The sequence below is a fragment of the Danio rerio genome, chromosome 4, assembly GCF_049306965.1.
Source record: "Danio rerio strain Tuebingen ecotype United States chromosome 4, GRCz12tu, whole genome shotgun sequence".
Classification (NCBI taxonomy): domain Eukaryota; kingdom Metazoa; phylum Chordata; class Actinopteri; order Cypriniformes; family Danionidae; genus Danio; species Danio rerio.
The window spans coordinates 43,477,094-43,501,120 of record NC_133179.1 but is presented as its reverse complement, the minus strand read 5'-3'; the positions used below and the strand labels follow the sequence as shown (position 1 = coordinate 43,501,120).

The window sequence follows — 24,027 nt, the reverse complement described above, 5'->3', positions numbered from 1 at the left end:
CTCGCCAAAAGAAGAGCACTGTTTCTGCTCGGTTTCGAACCGAGGACCTTTCGCGTGTTAGGCGAACGTGATGACCACTACACTACAGAAACCCCACAAGTGCTTTCACCAGCGAAGTTAGGCCTGCAAGGATAAAACAAGGCGTACGCGCTGGTCAATCGAGCGGACAAAGCCAACTCAGCGTGACAAGCTCCCTGCAGGTATTAGGGCCAATTTACAATCCGGGCCCGACACAGCTGTACAGGTCCTTGCGAAATGTCCCCTTTCGTCACATTTGAAGCACCTGAATTCTGGGCGTTCCTTCATCACATTTTCTGAGCTCATGCATAGTCGACAGGTTTTTACCTGATTGGTGTGCATGACTCTAAAGTGCTGTGGCGCTTCCGCCGTCTCGATTTTGGTACTGTATGGTAAGGAGACCATCTCTTCCGGAAATCTGTTTTTTACAAACCTTGTTCCATCTTCTATGTTTGTGCCAGGATACAATCTTCTTTTAATTTTAGATATGGGGAAAACTCCCCGTCTCTCTAGCTTGCTTAAAATTTCTTCATTTGCTAGGTAAACAGGCAGATGCTTGAACGAAACAACATAGTCTCTGTTTTGTAACCTCCGTACTTCAGATTTCACTCCTTTAATTGTCAATCCATTGTCTATTAAAATTTCGGTGTCATCTTCAGTCTCCATTGTTACTTCATACTCCCTTTGTTTGTTTGGGTCTCACCGCCAGCATTCTTCCTTCTCCAATCAGCTCCGTGACTGCTTTGGTTATATCAAATCTTCTTGCATCTTTTACATTTTCTACTTCTACAGTTACTGTTGCTTCCTTTGTGCATACTCTTCTTTGTACCTCTTGCTTATCCTTACCTTTCTCACCTCTTCGTTGGCCGGGCTCTTCATTTTATTTATCTCTTTGTCTGTTGTCAAGTCCATTTTCTTTACCTCTCCGTCTATTATCCAGCCCATTTTCTTTATCCTTTCTTGCAAGTCCCTCCATTTCCATGTCGTTGCCGGGGATTCTGTCCATGATTAAAAATAAAACACACTACATAACCACCCTTCAGTCAGCAAAATGCTGCTGTTAGGTGGTTTTTAAAGACAAAAAGAAAACAAACAAACAAAAACACTCAAGGTCAATAAACAAAAAGGTAGACAAACAAAATGGGGAGAGCCTTTCTCTCCTTACTGCTGCCAACTCACTTCCTGTTTGCTCTATAGCCCCCTCAGGGTGGTGTGGCCGTAAGCAATGACAGCTGTCAAGTGTTGGCTATTGAAACTAGGCACAGCCCCAGGAGGCGAGCACAGATTAGCTGCCTGCAGCGCCAATGAGCTGGACAGCCGGAGCTGGGAAAGCTGTGAAGCACCAGATTCCATGTCACGGTACTGCGGTGTGGCTCCCAGGAGACAGCTCCTGCCAAGCTTGCATGTCAGGATGGCCGAGCGGTCTAAGGCGCTGCGTTCAGGTCGCAGTCTCCCCTGGAGGCGTGGGTTCGAATCCCACTTCTGACAAACCGAGCCTGCGGCAGTGCGCTCAGGCAGAATTCTTTAACTCTCTGCCCCAATGTCCGAATGATACAGTAGCACTGACAAAGTGCCGCATCACGCGGGCTTTAATGCAAGTGCACTGAAAGGGGATCAAAAGAATTGTCCTGGGATGGTGTTGCTTTTTAAGGTTTGCAGGGCATTTTTTTCGTCAAATCCTCGTACAACGTCAAGTCATGACATTTGACAGATCCATGCCCTTGTATCGTGGATCATCCAGTGAGCAGAGAGCCAATTGAGCATTGCCTCGTCTTGTTGAATACCTGCACTATTGTATGTCGCTTTGGACAAAAGTGTCCGCTAATTGTATGCTTCCGCCCAGTTTCGAACAGGAGACCTTTAGCGTGTAATGCAAACATGATAAACACTACACTACGGAAACCAATAGGCCAGTGCTGCTTCAAGTATTTATAGTCTTTTTTTATAGAGCTGTCTTGTACGGTCTGCACCGTGAAGGGCCAGCAAACGCACTGGCCACCTGCTCATGCACAACACAAAGCTAAAAGAAATCAGATTCTACGCAAGTTTGCGACACCGCGAGGGGCGGTAAACACTGAGCTGAATTCAAACTTCTGGCCTCACAGGTCCTTGCGAAATGTCCCCTTTCGTCACATTTGAAGCACCTGAATTCTGGGCGTTCCTTCATCACATTTTCTGAGCTCATGCATAGTCGACAGGTTTTTACCTGATTGGTGTGCATGACTCTAAAGTGCTGTGGCGCTTCCGCCGTCTCGATTTTGGTACTGTATGGTAAGGAGACCATCTCTTCCGGAAATCTGTTTTTTACAAACCTTGTTCCATCTTCTATGTTTGTGCCAGGATACAATCTTCTTTTAATTTTAGATATGGGGAAAACTCCCCGTCTCTCTAGCTTGCTTAAAATTTCTTCATTTGCTAGGTAAACAGGCAGATGCTTGAACGAAACAACATAGTCTCTGTTTTGTAACCTCCGTACTTCAGATTTCACTCCTTTAATTGTCAATCCATTGTCTATTAAAATTTCGGTGTCATCTTCAGTCTCCATTGTTACTTCATACTCCCTTTGTTTGTTTGGGTCTCACCGCCAGCATTCTTCCTTCTCCAATCAGCTCCGTGACTGCTTTGGTTATATCAAATCTTCTTGCATCTTTTACATTTTCTACTTCTACAGTTACTGTTGCTTCCTTTGTGCATACTCTTCTTTGTACCTCTTGCTTATCCTTACCTTTCTCACCTCTTCGTTGGCCGGGCTCTTCATTTTATTTATCTCTTTGTCTGTTGTCAAGTCCATTTTCTTTACCTCTCCGTCTATTATCCAGCCCATTTTCTTTATCCTTTCTTGCAAGTCCCTCCATTTCCATGTCGTTGCCGGGGATTCTGTCCATGATTAAAAATAAAACACACTACATAACCACCCTTCAGTCAGCAAAATGCTGCTGTTAGGTGGTTTTTAAAGACAAAAAGAAAACAAACAAACAAAAACACTCAAGGTCAATAAACAAAAAGGTAGACAAACAAAATGGGGAGAGCCTTTCTCTCCTTACTGCTGCCAACTCACTTCCTGTTTGCTCTATAGCCCCCTCAGGGTGGTGTGGCCGTAAGCAATGACAGCTGTCAAGTGTTGGCTATTGAAACTAGGCGCAGCCCCAGGAGGCGAGCACAGATTAGCTGCCTGCAGCGCCAATGAGCTGGACAGCCGGAGCTGGGCAAGCTGTGAAGCACCAGATTCCATGTCACGGTACTGCGGTGTGGCTCCCAGGAGACAGCTCCTGCCAAGCTTGCATGTCAGGATGGCCGAGCGGTCTAAGGCGCTGCGTTCAGGTCGCTGTCTCCCCTGGAGGCGTGGGTTCGAATCCCACTTCTGACAAACCGAGCCTGCGGCAGTGCGCTCAGGCAGAATTCTTTAACTCTCTGCCCCCATGTCCGAATGATACAGTAGCACTGACAAAGTGCCGCATCACGCGGGCTTTAATGCAAGTGCACTGAAAGGGGATCAAAAGAATTGTCCTGGGATGGTGTTGCTTTTTAAGGTTTGCAGGGCATTTTTTTCGTCAAATCCTCGTACAACGTCAAGTCATGACATTTGACAGATCCATGCCCTTGTATCGTGGATCATCCAGTGAGCAGAGAGCCAATTGAGAATGTGCGTAAAAGCAAATCTGAATGTTTCCGCCCAGTGGCTAACAGGAGACCCTCCGCTTGTAAAGCCATCGTGATAACCACAGGAGCCTCCGGTTAGGGTGAGAGCACTGTCTTGTGGTGCCAGCGCAGAGAGACGGAAAGTCACTTTCCACAATGTTTTCATTCAATGTTCTACGCTGGTGGAATCACCTTCCCATTCCCACTCGGATTACGGATACACCGGTGTCCTTCAAACGACAGCTAACACCCATCTCTTCAGAGTACACCCGAACCCCGGTGAATATCCCTCTCCCTAAAGAAAACGAAACTCCTACTCCAGCACTAAATTCTCTGAGCACAAAACAAATTACTTGGAATAAATAGCCCTTTTTCGTATGCATTGCCTCGTCTTGTTGAATACCTCCACTATTGTATGTCGCTTTGGACAAAAGTGTCCGCTAATTGTATGCTTCCGCCCAGTTTCGAACAGGAGACCTTTAGCGTGTAATGCAAACATGATAAACACTACACTACGGAAACCAATAGGCCAGTGCTGCTTCAAGTATTTATAGTCTTTTTTTATAGAGCTGTCTTGTACGGTCTGCACCGTGAAGGGCCAGCAAACGCACTGGCCACCTGCTCATGCACAACACAAAGCTAAAAGAAATCAGATTCTACGCAAGTTTGCGACACCGCGAGGGGCGGTAAAGACTGAGCTGAATTCAAACTTCTAGCCTCACACCGCTCTGCAGAAAGAATGTTTTCAGTGAACCTCAGTACTCAACAGAAGCCTGATTTGACAATTGTCATAAAAGCCAGAGGTTGTTTCCGCCCAGTTTCGAACTGGGGACCTTTCGCGTGTGAGGCGAACGTGATAACCACTACACTACGGAAACCTTCAGGCAAATCGAGCTGATAACCCTTTTTGATTGGGTGCCTGTCGACGATCATTGCTGGTGCGGGCAGTGGATGCTATCATTTTCTCGCCAAAAGAAGAGCACTGTTTCTGCTCGGTTTCGAACCGAGGACCTTTCGCGTGTTAGGCGAACGTGATGACCACTACACTACAGAAACCCCACAAGTGCTTTCACCAGCGAAGTTAGGCCTGCAAGGATAAAACAAGGCGTACGCGCTGGTCAATCGAGCGGACAAAGCCAACTCAGCGTGACAAGCTCCCTGCAGGTATTAGGGCCAATTTACAATCCGGGCCCGACACAGCTGTACAGGTCCTTGCGAAATGTCCCCTTTCGTCACATTTGAAGCACCTGAATTCTGGGCGTTCCTTCATCACATTTTCTGAGCTCATGCATAGTCGACAGGTTTTTACCTGATTGGTGTGCATGACTCTAAAGTGCTGTGGCGCTTCCGCCGTCTCGATTTTGGTACTGTATGGTAAGGAGACCATCTCTTCCGGAAATCTGTTTTTTACAAACCTTGTTCCATCTTCTATGTTTGTGCCAGGATACAATCTTCTTTTAATTTTAGATATGGGGAAAACTCCCCGTCTCTCTAGCTTGCTTAAAATTTCTTCATTTGCTAGGTAAACAGGCAGATGCTTGAACGAAACAACATAGTCTCTGTTTTGTAACCTCCGTACTTCAGATTTCACTCCTTTAATTGTCAATCCATTGTCTATTAAAATTTCGGTGTCATCTTCAGTCTCCATTGTTACTTCATACTCCCTTTGTTTGTTTGGGTCTCACCGCCAGCATTCTTCCTTCTCCAATCAGCTCCGTGACTGCTTTGGTTATATCAAATCTTCTTGCATCTTTTACATTTTCTACTTCTACAGTTACTGTTGCTTCCTTTGTGCATACTCTTCTTTGTACCTCTTGCTTATCCTTACCTTTCTCACCTCTTCGTTGGCCGGGCTCTTCATTTTATTTATCTCTTTGTCTGTTGTCAAGTCCATTTTCTTTACCTCTCCGTCTATTATCCAGCCCATTTTCTTTATCCTTTCTTGCAAGTCCCTCCATTTCCATGTCGTTGCCGGGGATTCTGTCCATGATTAAAAATAAAACACACTACATAACCACCCTTCAGTCAGCAAAATGCTGCTGTTAGGTGGTTTTTAAAGACAAAAAGAAAACAAACAAACAAAAACACTCAAGGTCAATAAACAAAAAGGTAGACAAACAAAATGGGGAGAGCCTTTCTCTCCTTACTGCTGCCAACTCACTTCCTGTTTGCTCTATAGCCCCCTCAGGGTGGTGTGGCCGTAAGCAATGACAGCTGTCAAGTGTTGGCTATTGAAACTAGGCGCAGCCCCAGGAGGCGAGCACAGATTAGCTGCCTGCAGCGCCAATGAGCTGGACAGCCGGAGCTGGGCAAGCTGTGAAGCACCAGATTCCATGTCACGGTACTGCGGTGTGGCTCCCAGGAGACAGCTCCTGCCAAGCTTGCATGTCAGGATGGCCGAGCGGTCTAAGGCGCTGCGTTCAGGTCGCAGTCTCCCCTGGAGGCGTGGGTTCGAATCCCACTTCTGACAAACCGAGCCTGCGGCAGTGCGCTCAGGCAGAATTCTTTAACTCTCTGCCCCCATGTCCGAATGATACAGTAGCACTGACAAAGTGCCGCATCACGCGGGCTTTAATGCAAGTGCACTGAAAGGGGATCAAAAGAATTGTCCTGGGATGGTGTTGCTTTTTAAGGTTTGCAGGGCATTTTTTTCGTCAAATCCTCGTACAACGTCAAGTCATGACATTTGACAGATCCATGCCCTTGTATCGTGGATCATCCAGTGAGCAGAGAGCCAATTGAGCATTGCCTCGTCTTGTTGAATACCTGCACTATTGTATGTCGCTTTGGACAAAAGTGTCCGCTAATTGTATGCTTCCGCCCAGTTTCGAACAGGAGACCTTTAGCGTGTAATGCAAACATGATAAACACTACACTACGGAAACCAATAGGCCAGTGCTGCTTCAAGTATTTATAGTCTTTTTTTATAGAGCTGTCTTGTACGGTCTGCACCGTGAAGGGCCAGCAAACGCACTGGCCACCTGCTCATGCACAACACAAAGCTAAAAGAAATCAGATTCTACGCAAGTTTGCGACACCGCGAGGGGCGGTAAACACTGAGCTGAATTCAAACTTCTGGCCTCACAGGTCCTTGCGAAATGTCCCCTTTCGTCACATTTGAAGCACCTGAATTCTGGGCGTTCCTTCATCACATTTTCTGAGCTCATGCATAGTCGACAGGTTTTTACCTGATTGGTGTGCATGACTCTAAAGTGCTGTGGCGCTTCCGCCGTCTCGATTTTGGTACTGTATGGTAAGGAGACCATCTCTTCCGGAAATCTGTTTTTTACAAACCTTGTTCCATCTTCTATGTTTGTGCCAGGATACAATCTTCTTTTAATTTTAGATATGGGGAAAACTCCCCGTCTCTCTAGCTTGCTTAAAATTTCTTCATTTGCTAGGTAAACAGGCAGATGCTTGAACGAAACAACATAGTCTCTGTTTTGTAACCTCCGTACTTCAGATTTCACTCCTTTAATTGTCAATCCATTGTCTATTAAAATTTCGGTGTCATCTTCAGTCTCCATTGTTACTTCATACTCCCTTTGTTTGTTTGGGTCTCACCGCCAGCATTCTTCCTTCTCCAATCAGCTCCGTGACTGCTTTGGTTATATCAAATCTTCTTGCATCTTTTACATTTTCTACTTCTACAGTTACTGTTGCTTCCTTTGTGCATACTCTTCTTTGTACCTCTTGCTTATCCTTACCTTTCTCACCTCTTCGTTGGCCGGGCTCTTCATTTTATTTATCTCTTTGTCTGTTGTCAAGTCCATTTTCTTTACCTCTCCGTCTATTATCCAGCCCATTTTCTTTATCCTTTCTTGCAAGTCCCTCCATTTCCATGTCGTTGCCGGGGATTCTGTCCATGATTAAAAATAAAACACACTACATAACCACCCTTCAGTCAGCAAAATGCTGCTGTTAGGTGGTTTTTAAAGACAAAAAGAAAACAAACAAACAAAAACACTCAAGGTCAATAAACAAAAAGGTAGACAAACAAAATGGGGAGAGCCTTTCTCTCCTTACTGCTGCCAACTCACTTCCTGTTTGCTCTATAGCCCCCTCAGGGTGGTGTGGCCGTAAGCAATGACAGCTGTCAAGTGTTGGCTATTGAAACTAGGCGCAGCCCCAGGAGGCGAGCACAGATTAGCTGCCTGCAGCGCCAATGAGCTGGACAGCCGGAGCTGGGCAAGCTGTGAAGCACCAGATTCCATGTCACGGTACTGCGGTGTGGCTCCCAGGAGACAGCTCCTGCCAAGCTTGCATGTCAGGATGGCCGAGCGGTCTAAGGCGCTGCGTTCAGGTCGCAGTCTCCCCTGGAGGCGTGGGTTCGAATCCCACTTCTGACAAACCGAGCCTGCGGCAGTGCGCTCAGGCAGAATTCTTTAACTCTCTGCCCCCATGTCCGAATGATACAGTAGCACTGACAAAGTGCCGCATCACGCGGGCTTTAATGCAAGTGCACTGAAAGGGGATCAAAAGAATTGTCCTGGGATGGTGTTGCTTTTTAAGGTTTGCAGGGCATTTTTTTCGTCAAATCCTCGTACAACGTCAAGTCATGACATTTGACAGATCCATGCCCTTGTATCGTGGATCATCCAGTGAGCAGAGAGCCAATTGAGCATTGCCTCGTCTTGTTGAATACCTGCACTATTGTATGTCGCTTTGGACAAAAGTGTCCGCTAATTGTATGCTTCCGCCCAGTTTCGAACAGGAGACCTTTAGCGTGTAATGCAAACATGATAAACACTACACTACGGAAACCAATAGGCCAGTGCTGCTTCAAGTATTTATAGTCTTTTTTTATAGAGCTGTCTTGTACGGTCTGCACCGTGAAGGGCCAGCAAACGCACTGGCCACCTGCTCATGCACAACACAAAGCTAAAAGAAATCAGATTCTACGCAAGTTTGCGACACCGCGAGGGGCGGTAAACACTGAGCTGAATTCAAACTTCTGGCCTCACAGGTCCTTGCGAAATGTCCCCTTTCGTCACATTTGAAGCACCTGAATTCTGGGCGTTCCTTCATCACATTTTCTGAGCTCATGCATAGTCGACAGGTTTTTACCTGATTGGTGTGCATGACTCTAAAGTGCTGTGGCGCTTCCGCCGTCTCGATTTTGGTACTGTATGGTAAGGAGACCATCTCTTCCGGAAATCTGTTTTTTACAAACCTTGTTCCATCTTCTATGTTTGTGCCAGGATACAATCTTCTTTTAATTTTAGATATGGGGAAAACTCCCCGTCTCTCTAGCTTGCTTAAAATTTCTTCATTTGCTAGGTAAACAGGCAGATGCTTGAACGAAACAACATAGTCTCTGTTTTGTAACCTCCGTACTTCAGATTTCACTCCTTTAATTGTCAATCCATTGTCTATTAAAATTTCGGTGTCATCTTCAGTCTCCATTGTTACTTCATACTCCCTTTGTTTGTTTGGGTCTCACCGCCAGCATTCTTCCTTCTCCAATCAGCTCCGTGACTGCTTTGGTTATATCAAATCTTCTTGCATCTTTTACATTTTCTACTTCTACAGTTACTGTTGCTTCCTTTGTGCATACTCTTCTTTGTACCTCTTGCTTATCCTTACCTTTCTCACCTCTTCGTTGGCCGGGCTCTTCATTTTATTTATCTCTTTGTCTGTTGTCAAGTCCATTTTCTTTACCTCTCCGTCTATTATCCAGCCCATTTTCTTTATCCTTTCTTGCAAGTCCCTCCATTTCCATGTCGTTGCCGGGGATTCTGTCCATGATTAAAAATAAAACACACTACATAACCACCCTTCAGTCAGCAAAATGCTGCTGTTAGGTGGTTTTTAAAGACAAAAAGAAAACAAACAAACAAAAACACTCAAGGTCAATAAACAAAAAGGTAGACAAACAAAATGGGGAGAGCCTTTCTCTCCTTACTGCTGCCAACTCACTTCCTGTTTGCTCTATAGCCCCCTCAGGGTGGTGTGGCCGTAAGCAATGACAGCTGTCAAGTGTTGGCTATTGAAACTAGGCGCAGCCCCAGGAGGCGAGCACAGATTAGCTGCCTGCAGCGCCAATGAGCTGGACAGCCGGAGCTGGGCAAGCTGTGAAGCACCAGATTCCATGTCACGGTACTGCGGTGTGGCTCCCAGGAGACAGCTCCTGCCAAGCTTGCATGTCAGGATGGCCGAGCGGTCTAAGGCGCTGCGTTCAGGTCGCAGTCTCCCCTGGAGGCGTGGGTTCGAATCCCACTTCTGACAAACCGAGCCTGCGGCAGTGCGCTCAGGCAGAATTCTTTAACTCTCTGCCCCAATGTCCGAATGATACAGTAGCACTGACAAAGTGCCGCATCACGCGGGCTTTAATGCAAGTGCACTGAAAGGGGATCAAAAGAATTGTCCTGGGATGGTGTTGCTTTTTAAGGTTTGCAGGGCATTTTTTTCGTCAAATCCTCGTACAACGTCAAGTCATGACATTTGACAGATCCATGCCCTTGTATCGTGGATCATCCAGTGAGCAGAGAGCCAATTGAGAATGTGCGTAAAAGCAAATCTGAATGTTTCCGCCCAGTGGCTAACAGGAGACCCTCTGCTTGTAAAGCCATCGTGATAACCACAGGAGCCTCCGGTTAGGGTGAGAGCACTGTCTTGTGGTGCCAGCGCAGAGAGACGGAAAGTCACTTTCCACAATGTTTTCATTCAATGTTCTACGCTGGTGGAATCACCTTCCCATTCCCACTCGGATTACGGATACACCGGTGTCCTTCAAACGACAGCTAACACCCATCTCTTCAGAGTACACCCGAACCCCGGTGAATTTCCCTCTCCCTAAAGAAAACGAAACTCCTACTCCAGCACTAAATTCTCTGAGCACAAAACAAATTACTTGGAATAAATAGCCCTTTTTCGTATGCATTGCCTCGTCTTGTTGAATACCTCCACTATTGTATGTCGCTTTGGACAAAAGTGTCCGCTAATTGTATGCTTCCGCCCAGTTTCGAACAGGAGACCTTTAGCGTGTAATGCAAACATGATAAACACTACACTACGGAAACCAATAGGCCAGTGCTGCTTCAAGTATTTATAGTCTTTTTTTATAGAGCTGTCTTGTACGGTCTGCACCGTGAAGGGCCAGCAAACGCACTGGCCACCTGCTCATGCACAACACAAAGCTAAAAGAAATCAGATTCTACGCAAGTTTGCGACACCGCGAGGGGCGGTAAACACTGAGCTGAATTCAAACTTCTAGCCTCACACCGCTCTGCAGAAAGAATGTTTTCAGTGAACCTCAGTACTCAACAGAAGCCTGATTTGACAATTGTCATAAAAGCCAGAGGTTGTTTCCGCCCAGTTTCGAACTGGGGACCTTTCGCGTGTGAGGCGAACGTGATAACCACTACACTACGGAAACCTTCAGGCAAATCGAGCTGATAACCCTTTTTGATTGGGTGCCTGTCGACGATCATTGCTGGTGCGGGCAGTGGATGCTATTATTTTCTCGCCAAAAGAAGAGCACTGTTTCTGCTCGGTTTCGAACCGAGGACCTTTCGCGTGTTAGGCGAGCGTGATGACCACTACACTACAGAAACCCCACAAGTGCTTTCACCAGCGAAGTTAGGCCTGCAAGGATAAAACAAGGCGTACGCGTTGGTCAATCGAGCGGACAAAGCCAACTCAGCGTGACAAGCTCCCTGCAGGTATTAGGGCCAATTTACAATCCGGGCCCGACACAGCTGTACAGGTCCTTGCGAAATGTCCCCTTTCGTCACATTTGAAGCACCTGAATTCTGGGCGTTCCTTCATCACATTTTCTGAGCTCATGCATAGTCGACAGGTTTTTACCTGATTGGTGTGCATGACTCTAAAGTGCTGTGGCCCTTCCGCCGTCTTGATCACATGTTTTTGGATTTGTCAGGGAAACCAGAGCACCCAGAGGAAACCCACACGAACATGGGGAGAACATGCAAACTCCACACAGAAACACCAACTGACCCAGCTTAGGCTCGAACTAGTGACCTTCTTGCTGTGAGGCAAACATGCTACCCACTGCACCATCATGCAGCCACCATACACATTTTTTCCGAAAATGTATATATATTTTAAGTCTCAGCTCTGCAATTTAACTATTTTTGTGGCAAATATTTTTTCATTATCTTTCAAACAGTAGGCTGAAAAAAACACTAATTTTAGAATAACAATTAAATTGCCGGCAATGTGGTGGCGCTGAGGGTAGAACGTTCGCCTCACAGTAAGAAATTTGTTGGTTCGAGCCTCAGCTAGGTCAGGTGGCATTTCTGTGTGGAGTTTGCATGTTCTCCCTGTGTTTGTGTGGGTGTCCTCTGGGTGCTCTGGTTTCCTCCACAAATCCAAAGACATTTGGTACAGGTAAATTGAGTAGGCTCAAATATATATATGTGTGTGTGTTTGGATGTTTCCCAGTGATGCATTGCAGCTGGAAGGGCATCTGTTGTGTAAAACATGGATGGTGCTGGATAAGCTCTTGGGTTATTCCATTGTAGCAACTCCAGACTAATAAAGGGACTAAGCTGAAAAGAAAATTAATGAATTTAGTCGGAATTTAAAGGTTTTTGCATCTGATTTCAATATTATTATTTTTTTGGAATTATAAGCTAAGCTTATTGTGCTGTAGGTTTTTGCTTCTACATTTTACCAACAGTAAACCGGAGCATTATTGAACAAAGAAACATACAAAAGAACCCTTCCTTTTCATTGATACAACCTTTATGCAAAAATCTCCAAAAATGAGGTCTCTACACTTTTGAGCGAACTCTGTTCATTTTCCTGGTGTGAAGCTGATTCTGTTAAATTGCTCCCTGTTAGCAAAGTACAGCTCTGCAATTGCAGCGAGCTGGGCCACTGCATTTTGAGAGACACCTTCTCTCTGTAACGCTCTGGTCATGGTTGCTCCACGTCTTGTCAGCTTTAAAAGCCTTTTGTAGCATGTATGACATCACAAACATTATTAGCTGAAAAACTATTTAAAACAATTAATACCTTTATGACCAAATAATTACAATGCAACCACCTATCATTAGCCTAATGAGCACGTAAAATTATATAAGTATCAAATGCACATTTGTTTGTGTGTGTGTGTGTGTGTGTGAGTGAAAGACAGCATGTAGTAGTGTGTGTAAGAGAGAGAGCCAGTACATGTTTATGTGAAAGCATGTAAAAGTGTGTGTGTGTGTGAGAGGGAGGGCTTATCTTTGTGAATGAGAGCTTGTACATGTATCTGTGAGATGTCTATGTGTTTGTGTTGGCAACATTGTATCATTTACAGTCATGCTAAAAAAAGTATTTCTGAATTGAATTGAGATAGAATGTAGGTGTGTGTGAGAGAGAGCATGTACAAGAGTGAGTGTGTTAGTGAGAGTGTGTACAAGTGTGTGTGTGTGTGTGTGTGTGTGTGTGTGTGTGTGTGTGTGTGTGTGTGTGTGTGTGTGTGAGTGAGACTAGTTAGTTAGTGTTGTGCTGAAATTTGATATGTCCTGAAAACTTGTCAGACCAAACAGTTATTTACTTTTTGGTTTTATTTATTTAATAAATGTATATGGTATTTAAGCAAAGTTTTAGGGGAACTGGATATAATTATAAAGAATAATATTTTGTACATAATATAATCAATTTTATTTTAAAATTTTATTTTAAATAATAATAAGCCTACACACACACACACACAGTCTAAAAATTGAATATTAAGCATGTAATATACACCCAGTCTAAAGCATGTAGTTTCCAGAAGCACTCAAACTGCTTAAGGCTGGGCTAATGCTGAGGTTTCATCTTTGGGTAGAGACTCAATAATATCCATCTGCACAGTGTGACATCACATTCGACCGGCGTGCGCGCGTGTGTGTGTGGCTTTTTTCTGTGTTAGTGGGTGAGGCCGCAGGTTTCAAATCTCCCGGGTTTGCGCACGCAACTACTTGTGTTTCGTAGATACGTCATCACGAAACACCTAATGACTCGTTATCAAGACGACTCATTTGAAGCACTATGAGTCGACTCTTTTATAGATGAATCAACAGTTTTAAACACTGTACACTTACAGATTTAAACATTAGCTGCATATTTCACTTCATGTAGAGCTGTGTTACACTACATGGAAGGGCATTTTCAAAAAACCATAATATGGGCTCTTTAACAAAATAAATACACTATTTAAATAAAATAGAAATCAACAAGTAAAATAGAAGAAACTGTAGAACTGTTATGGTTATAAACTATATAAATACACACACATGTGAGGGTCCATCTATTAGTCCCATGACGGAGCTAACAGCATGGGTGAAGGTTAAATGCGTTGAAGCCTTTTAGCACATGTGAAAAGAAATATTTTTGTTCGTTATAATTTATTTTAATTTGTTTCTAGCTCTGAATTTTAATCTGACTCCAATTTATAATAATTTTAGATTTAGATTAATCTAATTCAAGCTGATTACCTTATAGGTTGTGATAAGGTCTAATTTAGATTGATTAACCTAATAAATCCTTATATTCCATTAATGTTTCATCGTTTACTCAAAGTCGCTTAGAGTCAGTATGCTGGCCAGTTTCATCTGCTCACGGACACATCTTCTCCAGTTCCGATTCTTAGCAGATATGCTAATTTCCTTTAAGTAATAATAGGCCGCCCCATGCTTGCTTATACTTAAAGAAAGTTTGATTTAGCCCCTACATGATATCATACCCCTAGATTATATCATCAGTGATTGTCAGAAATCAACAAGTCTCTAATGCTGTTCCCATGCTACAATCATTGTGCCTAAATAGATGACTAATCCTGGTTGTAGGCTGCGGAAACGTCAGCCTAAACAATCTACAACATTTAAATGATTTCAGGAGATATTAGAGTTAAACAAGAATTTTACATTTATTTGTCAGGAAAAGATTTTCCATTGCAGTTCACATAATTAAACAAAATAAGCCAATCAAGATTGTACAACATCAATTACTCAAAGATACATTTAAGAGTTAAAGAGGAATACCTGACCATGTAGAAATTCATTGCAGCATATAAATCCTGATGCAGAGCTCTGAGACTCACAACCTGCAATGGGGTATCCTGTCTACAGGATCCCACGGACACTTCTGCACCCTTTGCCTAAATACTCAAATCATCATAAATTCAAGACAATAAAAGCTTCACCAAGACTCTTGCCTGGTCATGAGTTGATGCGAAGACCATTTTGCCTGGAGTGGAGCATCTGGCAAAGATCTTATCAAAGTCAAAACCCAAGTTAACTGATATAAAGGAGATTGTAAAATATTACAGTGAAATTAAGACCACTTTACCAATCACACAGAGACATTTAAAATCACACCAAACATGAATATAAAGCCACAAGATACACCATATTAAGAATTTTAACATTATGTGTGGAATGTGAGTGAGCTGCTCTGGTGGAGAAGGTAAAGTCCAGGGCAAAGAGGGGGGCTCAGGATGCATGATCGAGACAACCTGAACAACTGCTTTTCTAGCTGATCTTCTTCTCACATTAGAAAGTTTATTGTTTTAGTGACTGACCATTCTCATGGTCTTGTCTCGCGTGAAGTTCCATAACAGTTTGCAGATTTTAATATTATGGAGAGATATGGCCATCCTTACACTATTATGTGCATATCTATTCTTAAACTGTAGTTCTCCTGTACACTGCAACGAGAACCTCAGTCAATAATATTTATGTAAAACTGAATTTTTGTTGCAGCATATGATCATATTTTAAACTTTTCATAAAATCATCAAACAATGTGAACTTAAATAGCATTTTCTAACAAATAAAAGAAGTTCTGTCCTATTTTCTTTTTATTTCTATTTTAAGTTATTGTTACTTTTTTCTACTGGATATGTGGTTTATATCTAGTATATATATTGATTTGTCTATTTGCTGGCTTGCTATCAGAAAACAAACACTAAGCTAGGGGATAGATTAATTAAATTCTACAATTACAAGTGATTTGTAATTTGTTCTTTTATACCCCATTTTTGTTTGATAATGTTTTTCTATGCAGACTTTATGTATTGGTCTAATATTTGTATAAAGATAGTTTGCATTTGCATTTACTCATTTAGCATCTTTTATCCTGCGACAACAACTAATGACAAAAGAAGAAACAGACTCAGCCTACCAAAAGTTCAGAGATTGTGTTTTTAAATGCTCACAAACCTTAAGCCAAGTCCAACAAGTAAAGCCACACAATGTTGTTTTAAAGCTTATTTAATTTTATTTTTTTTTAAATGCACTGTTCTATTCTCAAGTCTCAAGTCAATGTTTATAAAACAATAAACAACAATTAAACAGTGTTTAAGTGTCTAATGCTGGCAGCATCATATGTTACAAAACTATTAACAAAGACTATTTGATTTATTAAATAACTCATCTCTTATGCTTCCCATCACTATTGAGTATGCAAAATTCTGTTGTACGCCACTGCGAAAAGGGGCGGGATTAAACAAGAAGATTAGACATGAATGGTTTCTTTCCAGTGTGGATCCTCATGTGTCGATTAAGGTTTGATTATTGGTTGAAACTCTTTCCACACTGAGTGCATGCGAATGGTTTCTCTTCACTGTGGATCCTCATGTGTTGCTTAAAGTTTGATGATTGGCTGAAACTCTTCCCACACTGAGTGCATGTGAATGGTTTCTCTCCAGTGTGGATCCTCATGTGTTGATGAAGGTGTGATGAGCAGTAAAAACTCTTCCCACACTGAGTGCATGTGTATGGTTTCTCTCCAGTGTGAATCCTCATATGTTGATGAAGGTCTGATGAGCGGTTAAAACTTTTCCCACATTGAGTGCATTTGAATGGTTTCTCTCCAGTGTGGATCATCATGTGATTATAAAGGTTTGATGATTGGTTGAAACTCTTCCCACACTGATTGCATGTGTATGGTTTCTCTCCAGTGTGGATCCTCATGTGAATCTTAAGATTGTGTTTTCTTCCAAAACTCCTTCCACACTGAGTGCAGGTGAAATGATTCTTGTCTCTCCTTTTCAAAACACCATCAGTCTGTAAAATAGTTTTTTCCTCAATTTTGACATGATGTTCCTCCTCTTTACTCTCCTCATTCTCTTCAATTAGGTCTGAAAAAAAAAACACTAGTTGTTGTAAAGTCTTAAAAACTCTCATCAAAAGCTGAAAAGTGAAAAGACACTGGAAACATTGGCTACACACATTGTAATTTTGATGCACAGTAAATGTAAAATAAATCAGATCATATTGTGTTTGGTCCATTAACATGTACACATTTAAGCAGATTCAATTTAATTAATCTTTATTTATCTAGTGCTTTTACAATGTAAATTGTTTCAAAACCGCTTAACATAGAAGTTATAGTTTATGGATATGCATGAACTCTGCTGACATGGTTCCGGTAGAATATCAGTCAGGTTCTTTATGTCCGCATTGCGCGTTCTACAGCAAAAATTTAATTTTTACCTAAACGCATCAGAGGATGGCAAAGAAGGGAGATTTACTCTTAAATTGATGAGTATCTAGTGCCAGTGAATGTCCAGCATCATGAACACCATTATTGTTCAGTTCCAGAACCCACAATAGTTTTTTAATACACCAGATCAGTCTGACAGTCTCCGTGAAGAGGTGGAATGACTAAAAGGAGACTGCTTCGATGCTGCTTTTATTGCTGTTATAAGGTTCTAAAGGTACAGTTAAAAAATTATGTTCTAGAATTTACATCATTTAGAATTTAATAGGCAAATAACAGTCTGAAACAAATGTGTCAAGCCCAAGTATTTATATGCAAAACCTAATCAGAGTACCCGAGGTACAGATGGGTGTTACGGCCCTGGATTACTATATGAGGGGTGTCAAACACACCGTGTGAAGTACTGCTCATCAGCACCAATCACCTATTGTGCAGTTCTATACACTGGAGACCTCTTTGGTTACAGAAACAGCTTTGGCTATCAGTAATGAAGATATTTCTACATTAGAAGCATTGCCACCACACAGTGTTGGGCAGTAGCGTCGCTGCAAGTAGTGACGCTACTAGCTTATCTACATTTCTCAGTGGTGTGATGGTAATGTCACTACTTTTTAAATTAAATAGCTTTTGTGTAGCAAAGCTATTATTTTAGTCAAGTAGCGTTCACACAAGCTACATTTACCGATCGCAGAACAATAAGTGACAGTACTGACATTCACGGAGCTGTGAGGCCGGTGTCTAGCCGATGAAACTAAATCCATAATGAGGCGAGAAAGACAATTTCTTTTTCTTCCTGTTTTACGGTGGTCAGGATTCTGTTTATCCAGAGTTAGGGTGCTTTCACACCTGTGAATCGATTCAGTTGTCCCGAAACAGAGATTACAAATGTTACATTGTTGCTCTTTGCTTTTGGAGCGGTTCGCTTTCACACTGCATAGTTTCTAAACGGACCAAAAGAGCTAAAACAAGTCACGTGCGAGTAAACTCTCCTTGGTCAGTGTCAGGGTTTATTTTGCAGCATCCCGCTAAGCTGTCAGGAGAGGTGGTGGTTTGGTGGTGATTAACAGGGTGCGCACGCGTGACGTGTCTGAGGAGAGATGCAGTGAGGAGAGGTGAGAAGGGTGCGTGACGATGCCTATTTGAGGACCGGGAGGGAGACGCAAGATTACCGGGAGATCATCACTCATTTGCGGGCATCCGGAGACTCGCGAAACTTCCCGCCCTATTCATAACTCTCTCTTCATATAGCTGTAAGCCTATTACATATCCATAAAACACTGTGATATAACCGCGCTCGGATCGGATCGCTTTCTCACTGCAATCGAACCGCTCCAGGGTTCGTTTCAATCGAGCCGAGACCACCTCATTCAAGCAATCTCAGAGCTAACTGGGCAAACGAGATACGTTGCGAAACAAAAGTGTAGGTGTGAAAGCACCCTTAGAATGACCCAGAGTTAGAATGACCCAGGGTTAACAATTTTTTGCATATCATCAGCATGCTGTAATCCATTTCTTAATCAGCAAAAGTCATTTTTAGACTAGTTTGTTGGCCACTTGAAGTCAGTGCAATGCTAAATGTTATTTTTCCACTATAATTAGTTTTTTTTTCCCTCATGTCGTCCCACAGCAACATCATATAGTTTAGAATACTGTACAATGTTTTATAATAATTAATTACTTTAGAGTCCATTTCATTCAGCAGATTTCAAATTAGTGCATAGTGCATTAGTAAATAATTAAACCATTATGATAAATGGAGTTAAAATGACCTTTTTGAATATAAAGTGGAAAGTTTTATTGAGATGGATTGTTGGTGATTTTATGGGTTTTGGCCAGATTGGGTAGCAAAACATGAACAAAGGAAAATGAAGACTTGTTTAAAAAGATTTAGGACCTACAACACAATATTTCAGTAAATTTAGGACTTTTTAAAGCCTGAAATTTAGATTTTGGAATTTACGACATTTTAAGACCCAGCGGAAACCCTGTTTAAAATAGGCCTGGTAATTATTATAATAATGATGTAATTCTAACTCAAATACTATCTGTGAGAACTAGCAACAACTTCTAGAAACAACTTTAAACCCATAAAGTTGATCGAAAAAAGGGGAATTGTGATCAATGTGACATATGCAAATGGAAAGTACTAAGCCAACACTCTCACTGTAATAGCAGATATCTTCTATGGCAGGGGTGTCCAAACTTTTTGGGCCGAGGGCCAGATGCAAAAAAAAATGTTGTCCCGGGCCAAATTTTACATACATCACACAGACACGCATAAAAAAAAATATATATATATATATATATATATATATATTATATATATATATATTTTATTAAAAAATTTGGTCGTCCAACTGTTTTCTAGAAAAACTTAAGTTTTTAAAAAACTTGAATCTTCTCTGGGCAAATTACAGTTGCAACACTCATCCTTTATAAATTCTCCTTCAGTGAAGGGTTACCTGTGCTGTGCGATCAGCTGAGCTACCTCATAACTAGCCACACTGCAAAAAATGCTTTTCTTACTTAGATGTTATGTTGTCTTGTTTTGAGTCCAAATATCTAAAAAATCTCTTGTTTTGAAAAATTGTCTTGTTTTGAGAAATAAAATGCTAATATTTTCCTTAATATGTAATTTTTTCCTTAAAACAAGCAAATTAATCTGCCAATGGGGTGAGCAAAATAATCTTATGTCAAAAGGAAAAACAAGATTATTTTGCTTACCCCATTGGCAGATTATTTTAGCTTGTTTTAAGGAAAAACTCACTTAATATTGACATATTATTTCTCAAAACAAATTAGAAAATTCTCCTTTATTTATTTTTTTTTTTAGATATTTGGGCTTGAAATAAGACAAAAAATATAAATAAATAAATAAAAAACATTTTTTGCAGTGCAATGTAGAATTTTCTTGCACTTTAATAGCACAAAAAAACTGCTGTTGTTGAGCTGATAGGACGCTGCTAATTGTTTTACTTTCTGATCTCATTCGGCACCAGTGTAAGAGCTGAAGGCCTGATGCTTTGTTTCATAATGTCTTTTAATATTATATTCCTTCATTACTGCAACTGATTCCTGGCAAATTAAACAGATACATTTCCCGCTGACCTCTGTGAAGAAAAATTCTTTGCCCCAACGTGACTGAAACTTCCTGCACTGACTGTTGATTTTCCTTTTTCTTGGTGCGCCATGGCTCGCCAAAATGTGATTATCAATTATGTTTCCTTCAGTTTGGTTGGTTAGTTTTATTTCATAACAAGAAGTAATGACTAATTTAAGGCATGTAATAGCGATACCCGGTGGTTATTTATTGAATTACGTTTATTTTTGTTTAGCTGCCAGATTCTATTAATATTGGCCCACGGGCCGTAGTTTGGACACCGCTGTTCTATGGGAATACTGTAAGTCAAATATCCTCAGCTCAGTTAAACTTTTTTATTTGTTTATTGTTTTTATTTATTTTATATAGTGCCAGTGCTTAAGGACACTTTACAAACAGTAGGAGAACAAGAAAAGCAATAACCTTAAGAAGGTAAAGAAAATGGGAGACTAATAATACATTAAAATAATGACAAAAGACATGAGAAGAAGTAACAAAAGAAACTGATTCCTGTCTTTCAATGAGTGCTTATGTGCATTTAGGAGAACTAGGCAGCACACTCAGGGCTGCAAGATGGATTTAATTTAGTATTCTTATTATTAAAATATATCTGAATGAGGATCAAATGACTGAGTTGGTGTTTGAGAATGAAAATCAACCTGTTTGTTCCTGCAAATCTTCCTGTTTGACTGTGAATGTTTCTTCAATCTTCACATCTTCACTCTCCTCTTTAATAAACGCCATCTTTATAACAGTGTGGAGATCAGTCGCTTCAGCAGGAGTTGTTCTCTGTGTCTGGACACTTTATCCTGTTTAAAATAAATAAAACAATGAACAGAAACAAAATAATTTATCTTCAACACTTGCTTCAACAGTTTCTTTATATGAGAGTAATTAACAAAAAGAAATCAGGCTAATTAAAAGGTCATTAAAATATGTATTACACACATTTCTGTTAACTTATTCAAACAATAGACCTTCATTACTGTGAGTAAAATAGTACTACGTTGTATAAAGGGTTAAATAATATTGACAACAGCAGGTTCAAAATTTAGCATTGGATGAAAATCCTGAAACTTTAATCAATCCGTTTGTATTTCTGTAAAAGTTTTAAACACAAACCTTTCTCCAGTTGAATTCCAGCGCAGGAGCGGCGCACCCTTATGACATCACACACCACGCCAAAATAAAAGTCTTTTTTGTTTAGCTTTTTTGCCACTTACTGTTGCAGTCATGCCTTATTGATACATTTCTCCCTCGTTTTCCACTTTCCACTATATCTGCTCTCTCTCTCTCTCTATCACACACACACACACAGCGAGAGAGGCACAGATAAACAGTATTTGAAGTTAACCAAACCTTTAATCTAAACTTTTTTAAGACAATTTTGAAAAAAAAAATAAAAATTTAATCCACTTTATGATGACTTGCAGGTCTAAAACACATTACTATTAATATCCAAATCTCATCCTTGAAATTATGACATCTACTTTCCTATTTCTACAACTTCATAGGCTATATACTGTAAGAAATGAATGTTGGTCAAGCTCCTGCACTATTTACAAATAATCTACAAGCAGAAAAACAGTAGTAAAAGTATATCTTCATTGCAGTGTGATTATTAAATGTGTATTTTCAGAAAGGTCATGTGTCCCTTTACCAACCCAACTTAATAGATTATAGAAAAAATCTATTTGTAATAATAAAATAATAGACAATTGATTTCCCAGTAAAATATACAATCGTTGCACATTATTTTCAAAATAAAACCCAAGATCTAAAATATTTTTATCAAACTTTCCAACAATATTAACTGGCCCTTATTGATTAATTAAGAAATCACACAATATGTTTTGCTGAGGTTATAAATAATTTGTTCATTTTAATAAAATTTGAACATGACTGTAAAACAAGATGACAGGGTGGACATTGGCATAACGGTGGACAAAGGCTTTATTTAGTGAACTAAATATGGAGCAACATTTGAAGAACAACAGGTACAACAACAAATATTAAAGGGTTCATGTAAAAGGATTGTAAACGTTTTCAAGAATTCTACTTCTGTTTTTACTGCAAACCACTGAGCCACTATGCTGCCTCTTCTGTTATCAATCAGCTTTTATCAATATGCAAATTAATGGGAAAATAAACAATTATTGTCCTTAAAATGAAACTAAACTTGCTAATGAATGTTAATCTTTGTATTGTACACTGCATTGGAGGAGTGAAGGGAATGTTGAAAGCAACTCAAGTTAAACACCTTAATAATCCTGTTTTATTTTTCAGAATAAGGTAAATAATTAGATTACAGATGTTCACATAAATGTACAAATACTTAGGGCTGTATTATTTCACACAGTCAGTGAGCTCCATTATATGGACTTTAAAAGATTATTCTTTATAAATACTGAGACAGATATTGCCAAAAGGTTTGTCTTGTCCACTCATGTATCACATCTACTTGTGCAATATGTGTGTGTGTGTATAAGTGTTATAACATAAAAACATTCCCTAATTAACAATAAAATATTAAATAAATAAATAAAGTGTCAATAATAATTCATATGTCCACCCTGTCAAGCAAGGATTTGTGACAGGGTGGACAATGACAGAGAAGACATTTTAGGTTAAAGAGAGCATTTATTCAACACAGTTCCTGCCGCTGGTAAAGTGTTTACTAGTGATGGTGAAATGAAGCTTTCTGAACCAGTGAAGCGCTCGACTCAATTGTATCGGAAAGAGGCCCGTTACTCAAAGCTTTCTAAATCAGAGCTCAATGAGGACCTCTTCTGGTGAAAGTGTGGAAAAGCACTAGCTGCAATAATGTCAAATGTTCACAACTGACCAACTCAATCATTCATGTAGTAATACAACAACAGTAATATAAACAAATTACTCAATTACTGTAGGTTTTACACATAAGGTATGTTACATTACACCACTGATGACCATAGTAAAATCCAGGATTTTCAAAACTATTTATCATATTTTAACTAGTCCTTCACCCACCCACTTGTTCCAAGCATGGATCGAACTATTAATTCCTGCATGGGAGGCAAATGCTCTAGGTGGAGGCTATGTGAGCGATGCTTTTGGGCTGCACTCGCCAGCTGGCCTCCGTTAAACACTATACTACGACATGCAGGGGTTTTCTTTAAAGATATTGTAAAAAAATACACTAATACACTTTAGTATGGTTCAAAACCTTTTTACTATAAATTACTATTGTATTTTAATTTAATTACTGGTGTGTGGGACAGGTGCAGTGCTGTGAAACAGTAGAAATGTATGTAATCGATGCCTAATCTCTCGCTATACACTTTACTAACCCATGAGGGTGTTTAGCAGTCACGTGGGTAAAGGCGAAAATGAAGCTTCGGACATCACTGATTATGTGATGATGGCAGAACGAATCAAGCTCCAGTACACTGCTTCACAGCGAGATGTATCGTTTTTTAAAAACATGCTTTGAAGCCTCGGCGCACAGTCACATCATTAGTGTTTCCTTATTTAAGCTCTTTGTACACAGTTTATAAGCTATATTTTAATCTCTGAATCTGAATTTTTTTAAAATAATAATTACTATTTCACTCTGACAGGGTGGACATGTTAAGCTTGACAACATTCAGTTTCAAACACAACATGAGGAAAAATAGCAAACATAAGTGTAGATAGTTACTGTGTGCACAGCAGATGTTTTCACTTCCTCTGAAGAAAAGCAAAATGGACACAAGGATGCCAATGAGTACATCAGAGGGGTCTTAAAGGGGCATTTACCACATCATGACAGGGTGGACAGCAATTTCAAGGACACGTGCAAAATGATTAATATA

The 24,027-nt window shown here is 40.8% G+C and overlaps 2 protein-coding genes and 10 non-coding genes across 13 annotated transcripts in view; 6 read left to right on the top strand and 6 right to left on the bottom strand.

The window, feature by feature from the left end:
* Nucleotides 1-24,027, top strand: part of LOC137491225 (uncharacterized) — a 482,468-nt gene that overhangs the window by 208,018 nt on the left and 250,423 nt on the right. The gene's annotated exons all lie outside the window — the stretch shown is intronic.
* On the bottom strand, nt 20-92 carry trnav-aac (transfer RNA valine (anticodon AAC)). Its single transcript has one exon. It is a non-coding gene; the product is annotated as a tRNA-Val (tRNA).
* On the top strand, nt 1,424-1,506 carry trnal-cag (transfer RNA leucine (anticodon CAG)). Its single transcript has one exon. It is a non-coding gene; the product is annotated as a tRNA-Leu (tRNA).
* trnal-cag (transfer RNA leucine (anticodon CAG)) lies at nt 3,303-3,385 on the top strand. Its single transcript has one exon. It is a non-coding gene; the product is annotated as a tRNA-Leu (tRNA).
* trnav-cac (transfer RNA valine (anticodon CAC)) lies at nt 4,463-4,535 on the bottom strand. Its single transcript has one exon. It is a non-coding gene; the product is annotated as a tRNA-Val (tRNA).
* On the bottom strand, nt 4,641-4,713 carry trnav-aac (transfer RNA valine (anticodon AAC)). Its single transcript has one exon. It is a non-coding gene; the product is annotated as a tRNA-Val (tRNA).
* trnal-cag (transfer RNA leucine (anticodon CAG)) lies at nt 6,045-6,127 on the top strand. The gene has a single exon. It is a non-coding gene; the product is annotated as a tRNA-Leu (tRNA).
* On the top strand, nt 7,924-8,006 carry trnal-cag (transfer RNA leucine (anticodon CAG)). The gene has a single exon. It is a non-coding gene; the product is annotated as a tRNA-Leu (tRNA).
* Nucleotides 9,803-9,885, top strand: trnal-cag (transfer RNA leucine (anticodon CAG)). The gene has a single exon. It is a non-coding gene; the product is annotated as a tRNA-Leu (tRNA).
* Nucleotides 10,963-11,035, bottom strand: trnav-cac (transfer RNA valine (anticodon CAC)). The gene has a single exon. It is a non-coding gene; the product is annotated as a tRNA-Val (tRNA).
* Nucleotides 11,141-11,213, bottom strand: trnav-aac (transfer RNA valine (anticodon AAC)). Its single transcript has one exon. It is a non-coding gene; the product is annotated as a tRNA-Val (tRNA).
* LOC137490943 (uncharacterized) lies at nt 14,499-21,357 on the bottom strand. 2 transcript variants are annotated; one of them, XM_073948020.1, is made up of 3 exons: nt 21,143-21,357; nt 20,854-21,003; nt 14,499-16,732 (listed from the first exon to the last, which is right to left on the bottom strand). In XM_073948020.1, exons 2-3 carry the CDS (start codon nt 20,936-20,938, stop codon nt 16,164-16,166), a joined length of 654 nt encoding a protein of 217 aa, XP_073804121.1. In that variant the 5' UTR covers nt 20,939-21,003; nt 21,143-21,357; the 3' UTR covers nt 14,499-16,163. The 2 variants fall into 2 exon arrangements, with proteins under 2 accessions (XP_073804121.1, XP_068076065.1); XM_068219964.2 differs by having other exon boundaries at nt 21,317-21,357.